This window comes from Gopherus flavomarginatus, chromosome 6 (assembly GCF_025201925.1).
Source record: "Gopherus flavomarginatus isolate rGopFla2 chromosome 6, rGopFla2.mat.asm, whole genome shotgun sequence".
NCBI classification, from domain to species: Eukaryota; Metazoa; Chordata; order Testudines; family Testudinidae; genus Gopherus; species Gopherus flavomarginatus.
In genome coordinates, this window is record NC_066622.1 from 34,204,033 (window position 1) to 34,219,375 (window position 15,343).

At 56.2% G+C, this 15,343-nt stretch overlaps 2 protein-coding genes across 6 annotated transcripts; one reads left to right on the top strand and one right to left on the bottom strand.

The window, feature by feature from the left end:
* Nucleotides 1-872: 872 nt before the first annotated feature.
* BSCL2 (BSCL2 lipid droplet biogenesis associated, seipin) lies at nucleotides 873-10,739 on the bottom strand. 5 transcript variants are annotated; one of them, XM_050960888.1, is made up of 11 exons: nucleotides 10,643-10,739; nucleotides 9,534-10,123; nucleotides 9,044-9,125; nucleotides 5,463-5,606; nucleotides 4,825-4,959; nucleotides 4,265-4,362; nucleotides 3,921-4,062; nucleotides 3,478-3,553; nucleotides 3,209-3,295; nucleotides 1,610-1,699; nucleotides 873-1,066 (listed from the first exon to the last, which is right to left on the bottom strand). In XM_050960888.1, exons 2-11 carry the CDS (start codon nucleotides 9,740-9,742, stop codon nucleotides 909-911), a joined length of 1,221 nt encoding a protein of 406 aa, XP_050816845.1. In that variant the 5' UTR covers nucleotides 9,743-10,123; nucleotides 10,643-10,739; the 3' UTR covers nucleotides 873-908. The 5 variants fall into 5 exon arrangements, with proteins under 5 accessions (XP_050816845.1, XP_050816843.1, XP_050816842.1 ...); XM_050960886.1 differs by having other exon boundaries at nucleotides 10,380-10,734; XM_050960885.1 differs by having other exon boundaries at nucleotides 9,534-10,734.
* Nucleotides 10,740-11,590: 851 nt separating this feature from the next.
* Nucleotides 11,591-15,270, top strand: GNG3 (G protein subunit gamma 3). The gene is made up of 3 exons (XM_050960858.1): nucleotides 11,591-12,218; nucleotides 13,609-13,714; nucleotides 14,031-15,270. Exons 2-3 carry the CDS (start codon nucleotides 13,616-13,618, stop codon nucleotides 14,157-14,159), a joined length of 228 nt encoding a protein of 75 aa, XP_050816815.1. The 5' UTR covers nucleotides 11,591-12,218; nucleotides 13,609-13,615; the 3' UTR covers nucleotides 14,160-15,270.
* Nucleotides 15,271-15,343: the final 73 nt, after the last annotated feature.

A 15,343-nucleotide genomic window follows, 5' to 3' on the forward strand; every position in this document is an offset into this window, starting at 1 on the left:
AGCCAGCACCCCTGCACCACTCCTTACAGCACCCTCTGCTGGAAGAGGCAGTCTGGTAGCTACAATGTTCTTCTTCCACCACCCCAGCACGAGGGCAAAGGCTGCAAGGAGTTTGTGGGTGGTTGGATACAAGGACTGGGCTCAGAAGCCTGGCCCTGAACCATGTATCACTCATTGCAGCTACCAAGTGCCCACAGGGGTGGGTGACAAGTGAAGGCAGCTGCCTGCCAGGAGCAGACACACCTCCCCTGCCAGGCTTACAGGCCTCTCTGGAATCCAGCTCCCACCTCGCCCCCATTACTGAGCCCTCTGGAATGCAGACATCACACAAGCCAGGCGGGAGAGCTCACGCTGGCTTCCTGGCTGCAGTGAGGTCAGTTCAGGAGGCTGGGGAAGATACCCTGCCCATCCAGCTTCGGTGAGGCCTGGCCCAGGTTCCAGCACAGCAGACAGGAAGGGGTGCATCTGTGGTGATAGAATGGGGGAGCTGGGGGACCCCCATTCTGCTGCCATGGATGCCCTGCCTGGGAGCAGGGATGCCAGGGAGAGGCCAGCCAGCTCATCCTGAAGGGAGGGATCCCTCTTTGGTTGAGGGGGTAGGAGACAGAGCACAACTCATCTCAGCCCTTCACCACAGAGATTTAGTCCCTCACCTCCAGGGAGAGGCCCTCAGCCTTGCTGTCGCCTAGAGCCCCAACATCTGTGCTTGCCCACACCCCACCCCCAGGCCAGCAGCCTGGCTCTGTTAGCAGGTGGTTTATTAAAATTACAGCAGTTCCAAGTGAGGGGCCGGGGGGAGACCTGGAATGTAAACATGAGCTGGGAGCCTGGAAAACAAGGTCAGTGGTTTTTTGTTGGTTTTTTTTTTGGGGGGTGGGCTGGGGTGGGGGGAAGAGGCCATGGTGCCCTCAGGAGCTGGAGCAGATGTGTCTCTGACGGATCTCAGCCCCTGGGATGGGCTCAGCCCCCTCTCCTGGCTGTGGTAGTGTTAGGAGTGTCCCTGCAGGGGGCGGGAAGCTGGCATCTGTGAACAGGGAGGGCTCATCCACTGACTCGAACTCAGTCTCTGCAGAAGGAGGGGGGGAGAGACAGTTAGTGACTACAGAAGAGCAACAAGATTGGCAGGGCTATGGGGGAGAGCAGAGTGATAGAGACTCTGTGGGTGGGGCTCTCATAGGCTCCAGCAGGAGGAAGCTGCAGGGGTCCTGCAGACACATCCCTTCCTTCAGGGGCCAGACCATCTGTCTACCCCCTAGGGGCACACAGACAGCCCACAGGAGACAAAGCCCATCCCCCATAAAGGCAAGGGGCAGGGGACAGCCCACTGCCCTAAACAAAGCTGTTCCCAGCTGCACACCTCATCCTCAGCTCTACTGCACAGTGCAGTTCTAGGTTCCTGCTTGGGTACAGAGGGGCTCTGGGTGCCCTGATGGATGCTGGAGCCTTCGATCATAGCTTGGTGGGTAAGGAGTAGAAGCTAATGGGGTTGGGGGGGGAGGGGCTGAGAGTCAGGATACCTGGGTTCTATCCCCTGCTCTGGTGCACAGGGGTTGGGTTATGAGGAGCCTGGAGCCCCTTGGGGGAGGAGCTGGGAAACTGTGTTACCCACCTTCACTCAGATCCAGCTCCTTAGCCTGGGCTGTGTCCCCCATGGGGCCAATTGTCTCCAGAACCTCACCTGGTAGCTGTGGGGGAGAAGCTGCAGGGGAAGGGGAAAAACAAACAAAAAAACAACAGGTCAGAGGCAGGGCCAGGTCCTAGAGTCCTGCCCCCTTGCATGGCAACTAGGATGAAGCACCAAGACAGGTCAGGTCACAGGGCATTGTCCCTTCCTCCACTCCTAGCGTAGCCAACAGGCCACGCTGGCCAAGGCTCAGTTCCCTCCCTGGTGGGCTCATGGGGTCCCACAGTAATGACTGGGCCTTCAAATGTACACTCACTGGAAAAGTAAATATAAACTGTCCCCCTAATCGGTAGCAGTAACCAGGCATGGGAAAGGGGCACTAGCAATAAGACTCAATGAGTCTCAGAGAGACCTACTGATGTGATTCAAGATCAACATGAAAATCATGACTGAAACCAAAGTGTGGGAACAAGAATTAACCAATCCAAATTGGTGTGGCAGAAATTAGGGCTAATGAGTAAACAAAACATAAGGGGATGGGCTGGGCCACCCCCCACTGCCTTTCAGGGTCCTCAGGAAGAGACTTTAGGGGGAAAACGGGTGGAGACGGACGCTGGCTAAGACAGAAGAGCAGGAAGGAGGGAGCTTCACCATCATGGCTGCCACCCCCACTGTTTGCTGGGACCCCCAGATCCATTGCTGAGCCTTTGACCTCCTGATCCTGAGGAACACCCTTATCAGCCTGGGCCAGACAGAGGGATCTAGACAACGTCACCACCTCAGCTGGCTTTGACTGAATCCCAACCCCTACCCCTTCACAGGTCCTTTTCCTCCCTTCGCTCTCCTATCCCTCTCCTTTTGCCTTAGTTGGCCAAGACTACATATTCTGCAACACTGCTGTAAGCCTGTGACTAGCGAGGCAGCTACAAGCACTGCCCCGAACAGCCCAACCCTGGTACAAGTTTGCCAGGCGTGGGTAACTGTGTCTGTTTACCAGCAGTAGATGCAGGTGAGGAGCAGTACCAGAGGCAGAAGCTGCATTTGCTGTCCCTTTCTTTCCCCATTGGTTTTTCTTCTAAGAAACAGGATTGGACTTTAAACAGCAACAACAGCAGCTCCAGCCTATCTCAACTAGTGTTCTCTCTGTTCCCGGAGGACACTTACTGCCACTTATCACTGGTGCGAAGATTGAGAAGTTGGGGTGGGGTGGTGGTGGTGGTGGTTTCTAAACTTCTCTCCAGTTGGAGAGGGAGAACAAGGGGATGTTGTTACAATGAAAGCCTGACTTAACCCTTCACATTCTAAATCCTCTCTCTTGCTCTGTATGGTTAACGAACCGTTCCCAGGGGACTGTAATGGCGTTTGGGGCTAAGCAGGCTGTACTCCAGCCCCCAACTCTTGGTTAACACTATTCAGTGGTGAGCAGCGATAGGGCCACGTTAACACCTTTGCCTCTTGGGGTCCATCTAAATTAATACAACAGCCCTGCCTCCCTGTCCCAGCCCCCCCTTAGTGGGAAGGGAACAGTCCAGTCTCAGGTTCCTGCCCGGCCCCCTGACCCAGCTGGAAGGGAATCGTCAGTACCTGATCCCTGGGGAACCCTCTCCTGGTCATTCTTGCCCAGCCCCATGGCCTCAGGCTGCAGTGTTGTCAGCTCCTCTTGGTCTTCTGCTTCAGGACAGAGAGCATCAGGGCAGGGGTGGGGCCAAGACTGGACCTGGTCAGCACCACCCCTCCCAGGTGAGAGTAATAAGACCCCCACCACCACCACCCAGCCACAGACAAATGGGAATCCCCCACCCCACCCCCACACACCAAAAGGAGAGTGTCCCCGCCGCCCAAACCTGCTGTACCTGGCCTGGGGGTAGCCATGCGCCGTCGTGCCTCCTCCCGCCGTTGCTGCAGGCTGGCCCCGTCCCTTGTGTTCACCTGGGGGTGCGGGGGGGGGGGGGGGGAAGAAGAGACCAGACAGTGGGGGGGAACCAGGCAATACCCAGTCTCCATTAATGCCACCCCCACCCCACCAGGGCCCCATGCCCCCTACTGCATAGTTGGGCATAGTGCCTGGGGGGGAGTTGGGGCAGGAGGCTATCGCCTCACCCTGCTGCACAGACCCCCCACTACTTGCCCTCTTATTCGCATGGGATACATCCTCTGCTCCACACTACACCTTCCCTTCCCGCTCCACAGCCTGCCTCCCACCCCCCACTTTCCTCACCCCTTTGCCTCACACTCAATGCCCCACCCCATCCCTCTGCTCCCCTAGCCATGGAGCCCCATAGAGCCACCCTCTCACCTGTACCAAGAGGGGCTCCCGGGGCCACATGCTGCCCCAGATCCACTGCAGGTAGCTGAGGAGGACAATGACGCTGAGGAAGGTGAAGTTACTGGCCACACCCAGGATGGCCGAGGTCACTGGGAAATTATAGAGCAGGTACCTGGGGCAAGAGAGGTGGAGCCTAAGCATTAGGGTGCTGCAGCCTGAATTCAGTCTCTCCCCTCCCAGACACACCCCCTCCCCCCCACAGCCCATGGGCCCTCCCCCTAACCCACAGGCCCCCCTCCCCAGCATTATCCATTGGGCTCAGATTACAGGGAGCAGCTTTGTGGGGCTCCCCTCCCTCCCCAACCAATCCTCACCGCAGGCCTGTGAAGTGGGCATGGATCCGCAGCTGTGCCCCATAGATCTGGATCCGCTTGGTCTGGATTTCTATCACGGCTCCAACAGTTGGGACATACTAGAAGGGACACACACGACAGGCAGGGCACAGCTGCAGGTGGGGCCATCGCAAGATCCCCAACCCTGACAGCAGGGCATGCACCTGCCTCAAGCCCTGGTGCCCAACTAAGACAGCCAGGGCATGCGACCCTTCCCACCAACCTAGACAGAGCTGTAGTCACTCACACCCCCAGCCACCAAACTTGGACAGTCGAGCATATGCCTGCTCCCTGTTCTCCCTGAGCCCAACCCAAGCAGTGGGGCACATGTGCCCCCGCCATGCTCCCAACCCACACAGGAAGGGGAGCCATTACTGGCAGGGAAAAAGGGAGGGTCTCTGCGCCAGACACTCAGGGGCACTCCTGACAATCAGTTCCTGTGCTGGGGGTTGGGGAGCAGAGGCTCTGGCCAGCCCAGGCATGGCCAGCCAGCCCAGGCACAGCAATCTAGACAGCAAATGCAGAAGAGGCCTTCCCCTCACCGAGTCCTCCCTGTAGTCCGAGTACAGCTCCACCTCAACCATCTGCTTCTGCTCAGCAAAGCCCAAGAAGAAGAGACCAGCAAAGACCAGGGTATCCAGGGTCTGGAGCAGGCCTGAGCGGTAATGCAGCATGGTCTGGGGGGAGAAGAGTCAGTGTTAGCATTGAACCCAGCCCCCCAACATCTCCCACCAGCTCCCCGGGGCCATTAGGGGCACTGCCAACAGGGAGCTGCTTCTTGCCCAAGGATCTCCCAGGGTTTCTAAGAGGAGTCCAGAGCTTCAGCCCTACTTCAGAGAGAGGAAGGGAATTGCCAGGAGTGTGCAGGGGCAGTTGCCAAGCACAGAATAGAACCCCAGTTTCCTGGCTCCAGCCCTCCCTGCCTAATCCACGAGACACCCATTCCCTCCTAGAGTTGGGGATAGAACCCAGGAGTCCTGACTGCCAGCTCCCTTTGCTCTACTAACCCAGGTGTCACTGTAGCCCCTGGCTAAGGGTGGGATAGCTACCATAGGGAGCCCTGCCTCAGCCTCCCTGGAGCCTCTACCTGAGGCAGCAAGGCTAGGAATGTAGGTGTGTGCGGTGCTGAAACAGTGGAATGGATGGCTCAAGGAGGGGGCTGGGATGGGCCCAGACTCACCGATCTGGTTGTAGAGGAGACAATGCGTCCACCCTTGGTGTAGCAGGACATCACCACCATGAACATGCCCAGCTCCTGGTTCACAGGCGACTCAGGCAGCTCCAGTTCCAGGGAGATGCGGTAAGGTTGCCCATACATCAGCACCTACAGGACAGCAGGGGGCATCAAAGAGAGGGGGTGCTGCTTGCCCCTCCTGAACCTCCCTAGAGGCCCCACAGCCTCCCAAGACCCTACAGCTGGGGGAAAGCGCATCAGAGATGGAGTAGGGAACCTGCCCCAAAACCCTTCCAGAGCCCCCTGCTTCAGGGAAAGAGCATCAGAGATGGAGCGGAGAGATTACTAACTGTAGTCTGTAAACTACCATTTAAATCAGCTTCTGTATCAAATGACTAGAGGATAGCTAATGTGACACCAATTTTTAAGAGAGGGCTCCAGATGTGATCCTGGCAATTACAGGCCACCTGACGTCAGTACCAGGTGAACTGGTTGAAACGATAGTAAAGAACAAAATTGACAGACACATAGAACGTAATTTGTTAGGGAAGAGTCAACATGGTTTTTGTGAAGGGAAATCATACCTCACCAATCTACTAGAATTCTTTGGGGTGGGGGGTCAACAAGTATGTGGACAAGGAGGATCCACTGGATATAGTGTACTTCGTGTGACATTCTATACCTTGGGGGAGAATCCTGGTAACCCCACATTCCTCATTTATATATAATTGTGATATTCCATATAGATCGGGGTAGGCAACCTATGGCATATGTGCCGAAGGCGGCATGTGAGCTGATTTTCAGTGGCACTCACATTGTCCAGGTCCTGGCTGCCAGTCTGGGAGGCTCTGCATTTTAATTAAATTTTAAACGAAGCTTCTTAAACATTTTAAAAGCCTTATTTACTTTACATACAACAATAGGTTAGTTATATATTATAGACTTATAGAAAGAGACTTTCTAAAAATGTTAAAAATGTATTACTGGCACGTGAAACCTTAAATTAGAGTGAATAAATGAAGACTCGGCACATCACTTCTGAAAGGTTGCCGACCCCTGATATAGAACATGCCATGTAGGTATCAGGATAAAGGTTATGATCTGCTGAAAGTCACTGTTCTATCTAAACATGTATATCATTAGTGCACATGAAGTTATGAGATTGTGTTTTATGGTTGGTTGTCAGTAAAACATGCTGTAAATTGGGGGAAAATCGGCCAGAGACAACAGCAAGGAAAGTAACCAACACCCAGACAGGTGTCAAACAACAGTCAACAGCCATTGTCCAGCAAGGGAGCTACAATGCAATGACTCACCTGCATAAGGTCACAACAGGGGAATTGCTCAACCTTGCCTGGGGATTCAGCAATGCCCACCAGGGGTGCCTGAACTTGTGTTCTCCAAGTACATCACGGACTAAGGGTATAGAACAGAACACAGTGGCCACATGCTAGGCCTTTCTCCTGCCCCCACCTATGCTGCAAGCAACAAGGGCACTCAAAAGTCTTCAGTCTTCTAATAGGAGACTGGCCCAAAGTTTAAGGGACAAACCTGTATATTATGAACTGCAACATCCAGTGGGGTGAGAAAAACTGCTTAGTCTAGATGTTACCCAATCTACTAGGGTTGAGAGTTTAGACTGCCTGCTTATATTTTATTTTGATAACTAATTCTGACTTTTTGCCTATCACTTAAAATTTATCTTTTGTAGTCAATAAACTCATTTTACTATTTCTCTTTACCAGTGAGTTTATATGAAGTGTTTGGTAAATCTGCTCAGGTTTGCAAAGGCTGATGTGTATCCACTTTCCATTGATGAAGTGGTGAACCAAGTAATAAACCTGCACTGCTTATCTTTGAGCAGTGCAAGATGGTATATTCCTGAAGTGCAAGGCTGAGAGGATTTGGCTGGTGCCTTTCTCTGTGATTCATGAGTGGCTCTGGGAGCATTCATGCAATCTAGGTGGGTGTGGGGCTCCACATCCAGTCGAGCTGAGTGAGAACAGTGCCTGGAAGGGTTTGCTGCTTGTCACTAGCAAGGTATTGTGAGAGACAACCCAGGCTGGAGAGTTAAGGGGATACAGCAATCCCACAGTCCCAGGCTGTACCCCGGGGATCCCGCTGCACTTTTCAGAAAGCCTTTGACAAGGTCCCTCACCAAAAGGCTCTTAAGCAAAGTAACCAGTCATGGGATAAGAGGGAAGGTCCTCTCATGGATTGGTAACTGGTTAAAAAATAGGAAAGGAAGGGTAGGAATAAATGGTCAGTTTTCAGAATGGAGAGAGGTAAATAGTGCTATCCACCAGGGGTCTGTACTGGGTTCAGTCTTATTCAACATATTCATAAATGATCGGGAAAAAGGGGTAAACAGGGAGGTGGCAAAATTTTGAGTAGTTTTGTATCATCTGCAGACAGTTAAATCCTAGGAAGACTGAAGAGCTAGGCAACAAAATGGCAGATTAAATTCAGTGTTGATAAATGCAAAGTAATGCACACTGGAAAACATAACCCCAACTACACATACAAAATTATGAGGCCAAAATTAGCTGTTAGCACTCAAGAAAAAGATCTTGGAGTCACTGTGGATAGTTCTCTGAAAACATCCACTCAACGTACAGCGGCAGTCAAAAAAGTGAACAGAATGTTGGGAACCATTAAGAAAGGGATAGATAATAAGGCAGAAAAACAGCATATTGCCTGAGTCTATATAAATCCATGGTACACACATATCTTGAATACTGCATACAGAAATGGTCAGTCACCCCATCTCAAGAGAGAGATATTGGAATTGGAAAAGTTTCAGAAAAGGGCAACAAAAATTATTAGGGGTATGGAATGGCTGTCGTATGAGGAGAGATTAATAACGATGGGACTTTTCAGCTTGTAAAAGAGACGGCTAAGGGGGGGGATATGACTGAGGTCTATAAAATCAAGACTGATGTGGAGAAAGTAAATAAGGAAGTGTTATTTACTCCTTCTCATAACACAAGAACTAGGGGTCACCAAATGAAATTAGTAGGCAGCAAGTTTAAAACAAACAAAAGGAAGTATTTTTTCACACAATGCAATGTCAGTCTGTGGAACTCTTTGCCATAGGATGTTGTGAAGGCCAAGACTATAACAGGGTTAAAAAAAGAACTAGATAAGTTCATGGAGGGGTCCATCAATGGCTATTAGCCAGGAAAGGCAGGGATGGTGTCCCTAACCTCTGTTTGCCAGAAGATGGGAATGGGCAACAGGGGATGGATCACTTGATGATTACCTGTTCCGTTCATTCCCTCTGGGGCACCTGGCATTGGCCACTGTCGGAAGACAAGATACTGGGCTAGATGGACCTTTGGTCTGACTCAGTATGGCGGTTCTCATGTAACCCTCCCAGAGCCTCCGCTGCAGGGAAAGTGCATCAGAAATAGAGCAGGAAGCCTGCTCCCTAACCTCACCACTGCAAGAAAAACTGTCACACCCACCCCCCCAGCACTGCTGCCAGCTGGCCCCAGATAAAAGCATCCTACCCATTGGGTGCCCAGGGGGCCAGAATCCCAATGAGTTGACAGCCTGTGATCTGCTTCATGCCCACTGGCACTTACCCTGTCTCGGTTGTTTTTGACCAGCGAGATGTTGGCAATGGGGAAGGAACAGAGATCAGGGCCTGGCGAGCCACAATCTGTCCTGTGAGACACAAGGCAGTGGGTCATGTTCAGGGGCCACCAGCCCCCCCAGCCCTCTTCAACCCAGGAGTTCAGACCCTTACTTTTGAGAACAGGTCTCAGCTCAGAGGCACCCACAACCCCAAAAAGTGTGTGTGGGCTCGGGAGGTGCCTAAGAGAGCCTAGTCTCAGGAGATCTGGCCCAGAGCAATGCTCAGGTGATGCACAGAATCCTAGAACCACAAGTTAGAAGGGACCACAAGGGTCATCTTATCTAACTCCTTGCCAAGATACAGCATTTATTGGTTCTAACGTATCCAAGACAGCTGGCTTTCCAGCCTCCTTTTGAAACCGCCAGCGAAGGAGCTTCTACAACCTTCCTAAGCAGTCTGTCCCATCCCAGGAAGCATCCTGGGGGTGCCCCACTCACCTGAAGGTGTAGTGCACAGGGCTGACATAGCTGACAGTGGGCATGTAGGAGTAGTAAAAGCTGCCATAGAGAAAGACAGCGATCCAGAGCAGCAGCAACAGCACGCAGAGCAGGATAGCTGTCTGCAGCACTGTGCGGCGCACCCGCAGCAGCAGCAGTGCAGTCACCTCCTGGGCCCATTGCAGGAAAGGCACCGTACTACTCATCATGGCACAGGGGCCCTGGGAGGCCAAGCACTGGTGTCTGGGGGGGAGCCGAGCCCCCAGCTCCTGTATTGAGGAAGGGGGAATGGAGTGGCAGTGCCTGCTCAAGTGCTTGCGAAATGGCTCAGGCTGTTGGAGAGTTCTCTTGGCTGAACTGGAAAGGGCCCAGGCTCAATGGTTCCTTTACAGGACAAAGGCTCTGGCTTAGGGCAGGCTGGCTGGCCTGTCTGTGCCACTTGGCCTCTCTAGCCATGGAAAAGGGCACCACGGGAGTCACTGGCACCAGGACATGGTGAGCAGGGCCATGCCAACAGGCTTGGCGCAGGCCTGTCCTGGGATTGGTCACACACTAGAGTCTTGCCTCAGGGGCTAAAGACTGGAGCCAATCTGAGGAAGAAAGGACACAAAAAACAGGGTTAGCATGGAAACCACATGGGTGAGTCTAGACTAGGATTGCATGACTAGGAGCCAGGACTCCTAGGTTCTGTGCCAGCCTGGGGGAAAGGGATGTGTTAGGAGTCTGGTTGCTTGGGCCTATTAGTAGCTTGGAAAGGGAGAGGGGAACAGGACTAGTTTGGGTACTAGTCTCAGCTAGACAGGAGGGCTTGGGAGTGGAGCTGGGAGTTCAGACTCCCAGTTTTACCTGTGAAAAATGCTATCCAAGAACTCAGGGGAGGTCTCGTGGTTAGAGTAAGGGGCACTTACAGCCTGGATTCCCCAGCTCTGGGAGGGCGCTAGGAGCCAGGACTCCTGGGTTCTATCCCAGTCCTGGGGGGGTCTAATGGTTAGAGGGGAAGGGGAAGCTAGGACTCCCCGGTTCTGTCCCAGCCCGGTGCGGTGCGGGGTGGCTCTGCGGTCAGGGCAGGAACCACGGAACCCCAAGTTCTAGGACTGGGCGGGATGCACCAGGAGCCGGTCCCAGGGTCTCGGCACGTCTCTTGCTGACCAGTCCAGCTCTGTCCCGGATCAGCTGCTGCTGCTGCTGCTGCTCCTGCTCCGCCTCTTCCGGCAGTGAGCGGGAGCCGGCAAAGATGACGCGACGGGGCGGGGGCGGGGGCGGGACCTGGAAAAGTTCCTCCCACTGCAGGCACCGTCCGTCACATTATTAAGGACGCGCCTCTCCCTGTTTCCATGGTGACAAGATCCCCGAGCGAGCCCGAACAGACCCTTCCCCCGTGACACCCTGCCCCTCGTCCCCAGTCCCCCCCGCCCCCACCGAGACCCCTCCCACTCCAGGGACAGCCCCTCTCAGAGGGATCCCCCAGCCCAATGCCCTGTCCCCGTCCCCCCAGAGCAGCCCCCAGGGTCCTGCCTCTTCCCGCCCCCGAGAGACAACAAGACCAGACCCCCCCCCCCCCCCTGGACTGATGGGCTCCCAGCCAACTGTGCCGCCAGCCCGGACAGAGACCCCCTCTCACGTCCATGCCATGTCCTCCGCAGCAAGATCCGCCCTGGGAGCCTGATCCCCCTTCTCCACCGCATATATTTGCTCTTCCCCCCAGGGACCCCTTCAACGTTGGGGCCCTCCCTCAGAGAGACCTCCTCCTCATGGCCTCCCCCAGTCAATGCTCTAAAGTATGGGGAAGCAGGGGACAGAGCAGCAGGACTTGTTCTGGGGCCCAGCTGCACAGAGCTGGGCCAGTTCTAGGTGCCCGCTTGCCACCCCAGGTACATGGCAGGGAGCTGGGAGTCAGGACCCCTGGGTTCCGTTCCCAGTTCTGGGGGAATGGAGTGGTGTCTGGTGGTGAGAACTGGGAGGCTGGGAGCCAGGACTCCTGGGTTCTATGCCTGTCCCTGGCAGAGACTTGCTGGGCTGCTCCAGATGTGTCTGTTCCCCTCTCAGTGCCTCAATTTCCCTCTCTCTAAACTGGGGCTATCCTTGGGCTCTCACGTGTGAAACCAGCCAGTCTCCAGCAGGGCTGAACGCCGCTGCTTGTCCCCCACCCTCTCACACTCCAGGCACTGGCCCAGCCTCAGGCGCCCTGGGGAGGGGCTCAGAACCAGGCAGGGTAGCAGCACCCATGCCCCGCGTGGCCCCTGATGTCAGATTTCCAAATGAGTACGGTGCGGAGACAGCATCCTCACTGCAGCTACTGCGGGCCTGTACCACCAGCAGCTGTGCAGGGGTGTCCGGGGCCCAGCCCCTTGCCTTGGCCCCCTCCTGGGGCACTCTGCCTCCCCAGCGCCCACTCCCTTTCTCCTGCCTTGCCAGCGGCTGTGCACCAGGGGGCTCTGGGGCCTGGGCAAGGAGCCAGAGCTCAGCCAAGCTCCGCTGGGCGTGCGCTCCTCCCCCCGGAACGGGTATGGTCCGCTCCCAGCATCGAGCGGCTCGGAGCATCCTCAAGGTACCACGGGCGCATTGAATTAGCCGCATCCCGGAGGAGGCACAGGGAGCGGAGCCGTCTGCAGGGCGCCCGGGGCACCTGGGCACACAGGGGAGCCCATCCCAGAGTCTCTCCAGCTCTGGCAGCGATCGTGGAAGGTCAGTGTCCAGGGGTTCCCTGACTGGCCCCTGGGGCGTGCCTGGGTACCCAGAGGGGCAGCCAGCCTGCGTGGGGGGGGACGCAGGGGGCAGCTGGTATCGTCTCTGTATAGTCAGAGCCCATGTGGGGCTGGATGGTGGATGAGGTCCCAGCCATGCCACTGCTCCGGGAAAGGGGGGACGGAGGCAGCGGGGATCGCGTCCCCCATCTGCACCCAAAGCATATTGCAGAGAGAGGGTAGGATTGAAAAGATGCTGCATTTAGGGGCTCAGGCAGATGCACTGTGGGGTGCAATTGGGGAGTGGGCTGCTGGCGCTCCTAGAAGCAGAGCAGAGCAAGCAGCAGCCCCTTTGTCTGCACACAGGGCTGGGCTAGTCATCCTGTATCTGCGCCCAGCACTGTGCCAGGGGACGCGGTTGCTGCTCTAGCGACAGCAGTGAGGGGCTGGAGGCTGTGACTCAGCTGGGTAAAAGGGGCTCAGCAAGGGACAAAGGGGCTGAAAGGTGGGCTAGAGCTGGGAGGGGGCACTCAGCTCCTGCCTCCCAGCCTCGTGCTCAGGCCAGTCTGGAATTTTGGGGCCCAGGGGTCTTAACCCCACCCGGAGACAATCCTGCAGGGCAGCACAGGGCCCACTGTGCCAGAGCCTGGGGATAGGAGGGGGATGGGGATCTCAGGGATGGTTGCCTCAGCTCCCCTCTCCCTGGGACTGAGCCCTGGGCAGGTGGCTGCCAGCATTGAGTGACCATAGGGGCAGGACAGTCCATTCTGCATCTACTGCCTCCTACAATCTCAAGAGGAGCAGTTAATGTACTTGGAACGCTGCTCCTAGCCATAAAGCACTCCTGGCCATCGGATAGTACCTTGCTACCCATAGGCAATGACTCCCTCCCCAACCTCTCCAAGGCAGGAGTAGCCATACTGGAGCAAATTGGGGCTGTCATTCGGGAGCAACCCCCTGCCACACCCTCCCCCAAGGGATTGGGCTCCAACTAGGGGTGCTGGGACTGTCAGGACACGCTCTAACCATGGGCCAGGTGGTCCTGGGGAGCCAAGATTGGCGATACAGGTACCCCAGGCAGCTGGCAGTTCTGGGTTATAGGGGGAAGCACTGGACAGCCAGGGTCAGGGATATAAAGCCCAGTCCAGGAGAGGGTGGGGCAGACGGGGAAGCTGGTGGGGAGAAGCTGAGCCCAGTCAGGATTGGAGCCCCCTCTAACAGCCATCTGGGGACAGTGCTGAGGGGCTAAGAGTGACCCAAAGAAGCTGAGGGCAGGGGTCGTTGTCCAGGGCTCTGTGCTCATCCCAGTGGTCGAGGCTCCAGGATACAGGCCCCCAAGCGCCCCACGACCCTTGTCCATGCTGAGCCCAATCTGTGCTCTCCCTCTACAGGATCCCCATGAAGGGCGAAACCCCCGTCAACAGTACCATGAGCATCGGGCAGGCCCGCAAGATGGTGGAGCAGCTCAAGATTGAGGCCAGCATGTGCCGGATAAAGGTGGGGACTGGGGTGGCATCTTGACCACTACTGTGGCAGAAAAGGGCCCCACCCACTCACCCACCTCCAGAGCTGGAGTAGTGAGGAGTTCCCCCCAAAGCCAGTGCTCATGCCCCACTCCCTGCAGCATCCCCTGTGGGGAGGCAAGAGCTGGAGTAGCCAGGAACTCCCCGCCACAGCCAGTGCTCCTCCCCCATTCCCTGCAGTGCCCCGTTAGGAGAGGCCAAGGCTGGAGTAGCTAGGAGCTCCCTCTGCTCCTCACAGCACCTTCCTCTGGGCCCACCCTGCAGAGTTCTCACCCTTCCCCTCCCTGCAGGTATCCAAGGCAGCAGCTGATCTGATGACATACTGTGATGCCCACGCCTGCGAAGACCCACTCATCACCCCAGTGCCCACCTCTGAGAACCCGTTCCGCGAGAAGAAGTTCTTCTGTGCCCTGCTCTGAGCCCTGCCTGCCCCACCCCTCAGCTACAGCCACCGTGTAATCCCCATTCTTAGCCTCTCCCCCGACCCTGCCTGGGTGATTGGGCACAACTTCCCAGGTAGGGCCTGACCCACCACCAAACTCTCAGGCCCTCCTAGAACCAACTTTGGAGCTGGGTGTTTGGCTGGGACCACTCCCCAACCCACACAAACTTCCACAGACAGGGCACTTGCCCAGAGCACAAGCCCCCGAAGCCCCTCCCCTTCAGGGGGAACCCACCCCACCCCTACTCCACACACATCAAAGCAGGAGGGGGTTTCACACCTCGCCCCAGCAGGAGTCACACCAAGACCTGCTCCTCTCTCGAGGCCTGGGGCAGCTGAAGCTGCAGGCCCATCCCCAGCAGCATCACAGACCCCGAATCACCCCAATTCCATTAGGAGGGAGGGTGTTAGCTCCCAGCCTGCTGCTCCTGGGTGCCAAAGGGGGAAAGAGGCCCAATCTCCTTCCCTCAGGGCTGGAGGGGCAGCGCCCAGATTGCAGGGCTCAGCCGCCTCACACAATGTAAACTGAGACTTTGAGAATAAAGTAACAGGAGGCACAGAGCCCGGGGTGGCATCAGTGTTATAGCGGCACCAGAAGCAGTGCTTGAGGTGAGGCTGACATTAGGGGGCCTGGGTTGGGGGGATGGGGTGGGCATGGGCAGTGCCATCAGCAGAGGCTGGCAGGAGGTGGATAGGAACACTGGCTAGGGCTTGTTTGTGGGGTGGGCAGGGGGCACTTTTGGGACTAGAGGCCTAGCTTGAGCAAAGAGTGAGGGCCAGCGCAGTGCCAGGGGCTTTGCTGACAGCGAGGCCCCGCCCAGTCTGTATGGGGAGTGGGCAGCCTCCAGCAATGGCGCCTGGTGGTGGGAGCAATGCCCAGGATATAGTCCCCAGAACCAGTCACCATCCCAGTGGAGATTGCTCAGGGACCCCAGGAGGGAAGGGAGCAGCCCAGACACTCCCTAATCCCCTGCCCAATTCCCAGCCCTTGGGAAAGCTCAGGGGCTTCCTACACACACAATAATCCACCCCACCCCAAAAACAGCACCTGGCACCCCTCCCCTCCCCGCCAGTCCCTGTCCCAGTGCTGGAGCACACATGGCCCCCCTCACCTGAGAGGGCCAAACAGCACTCACCCCAGTCCTCTCGTGGCCCCCCACT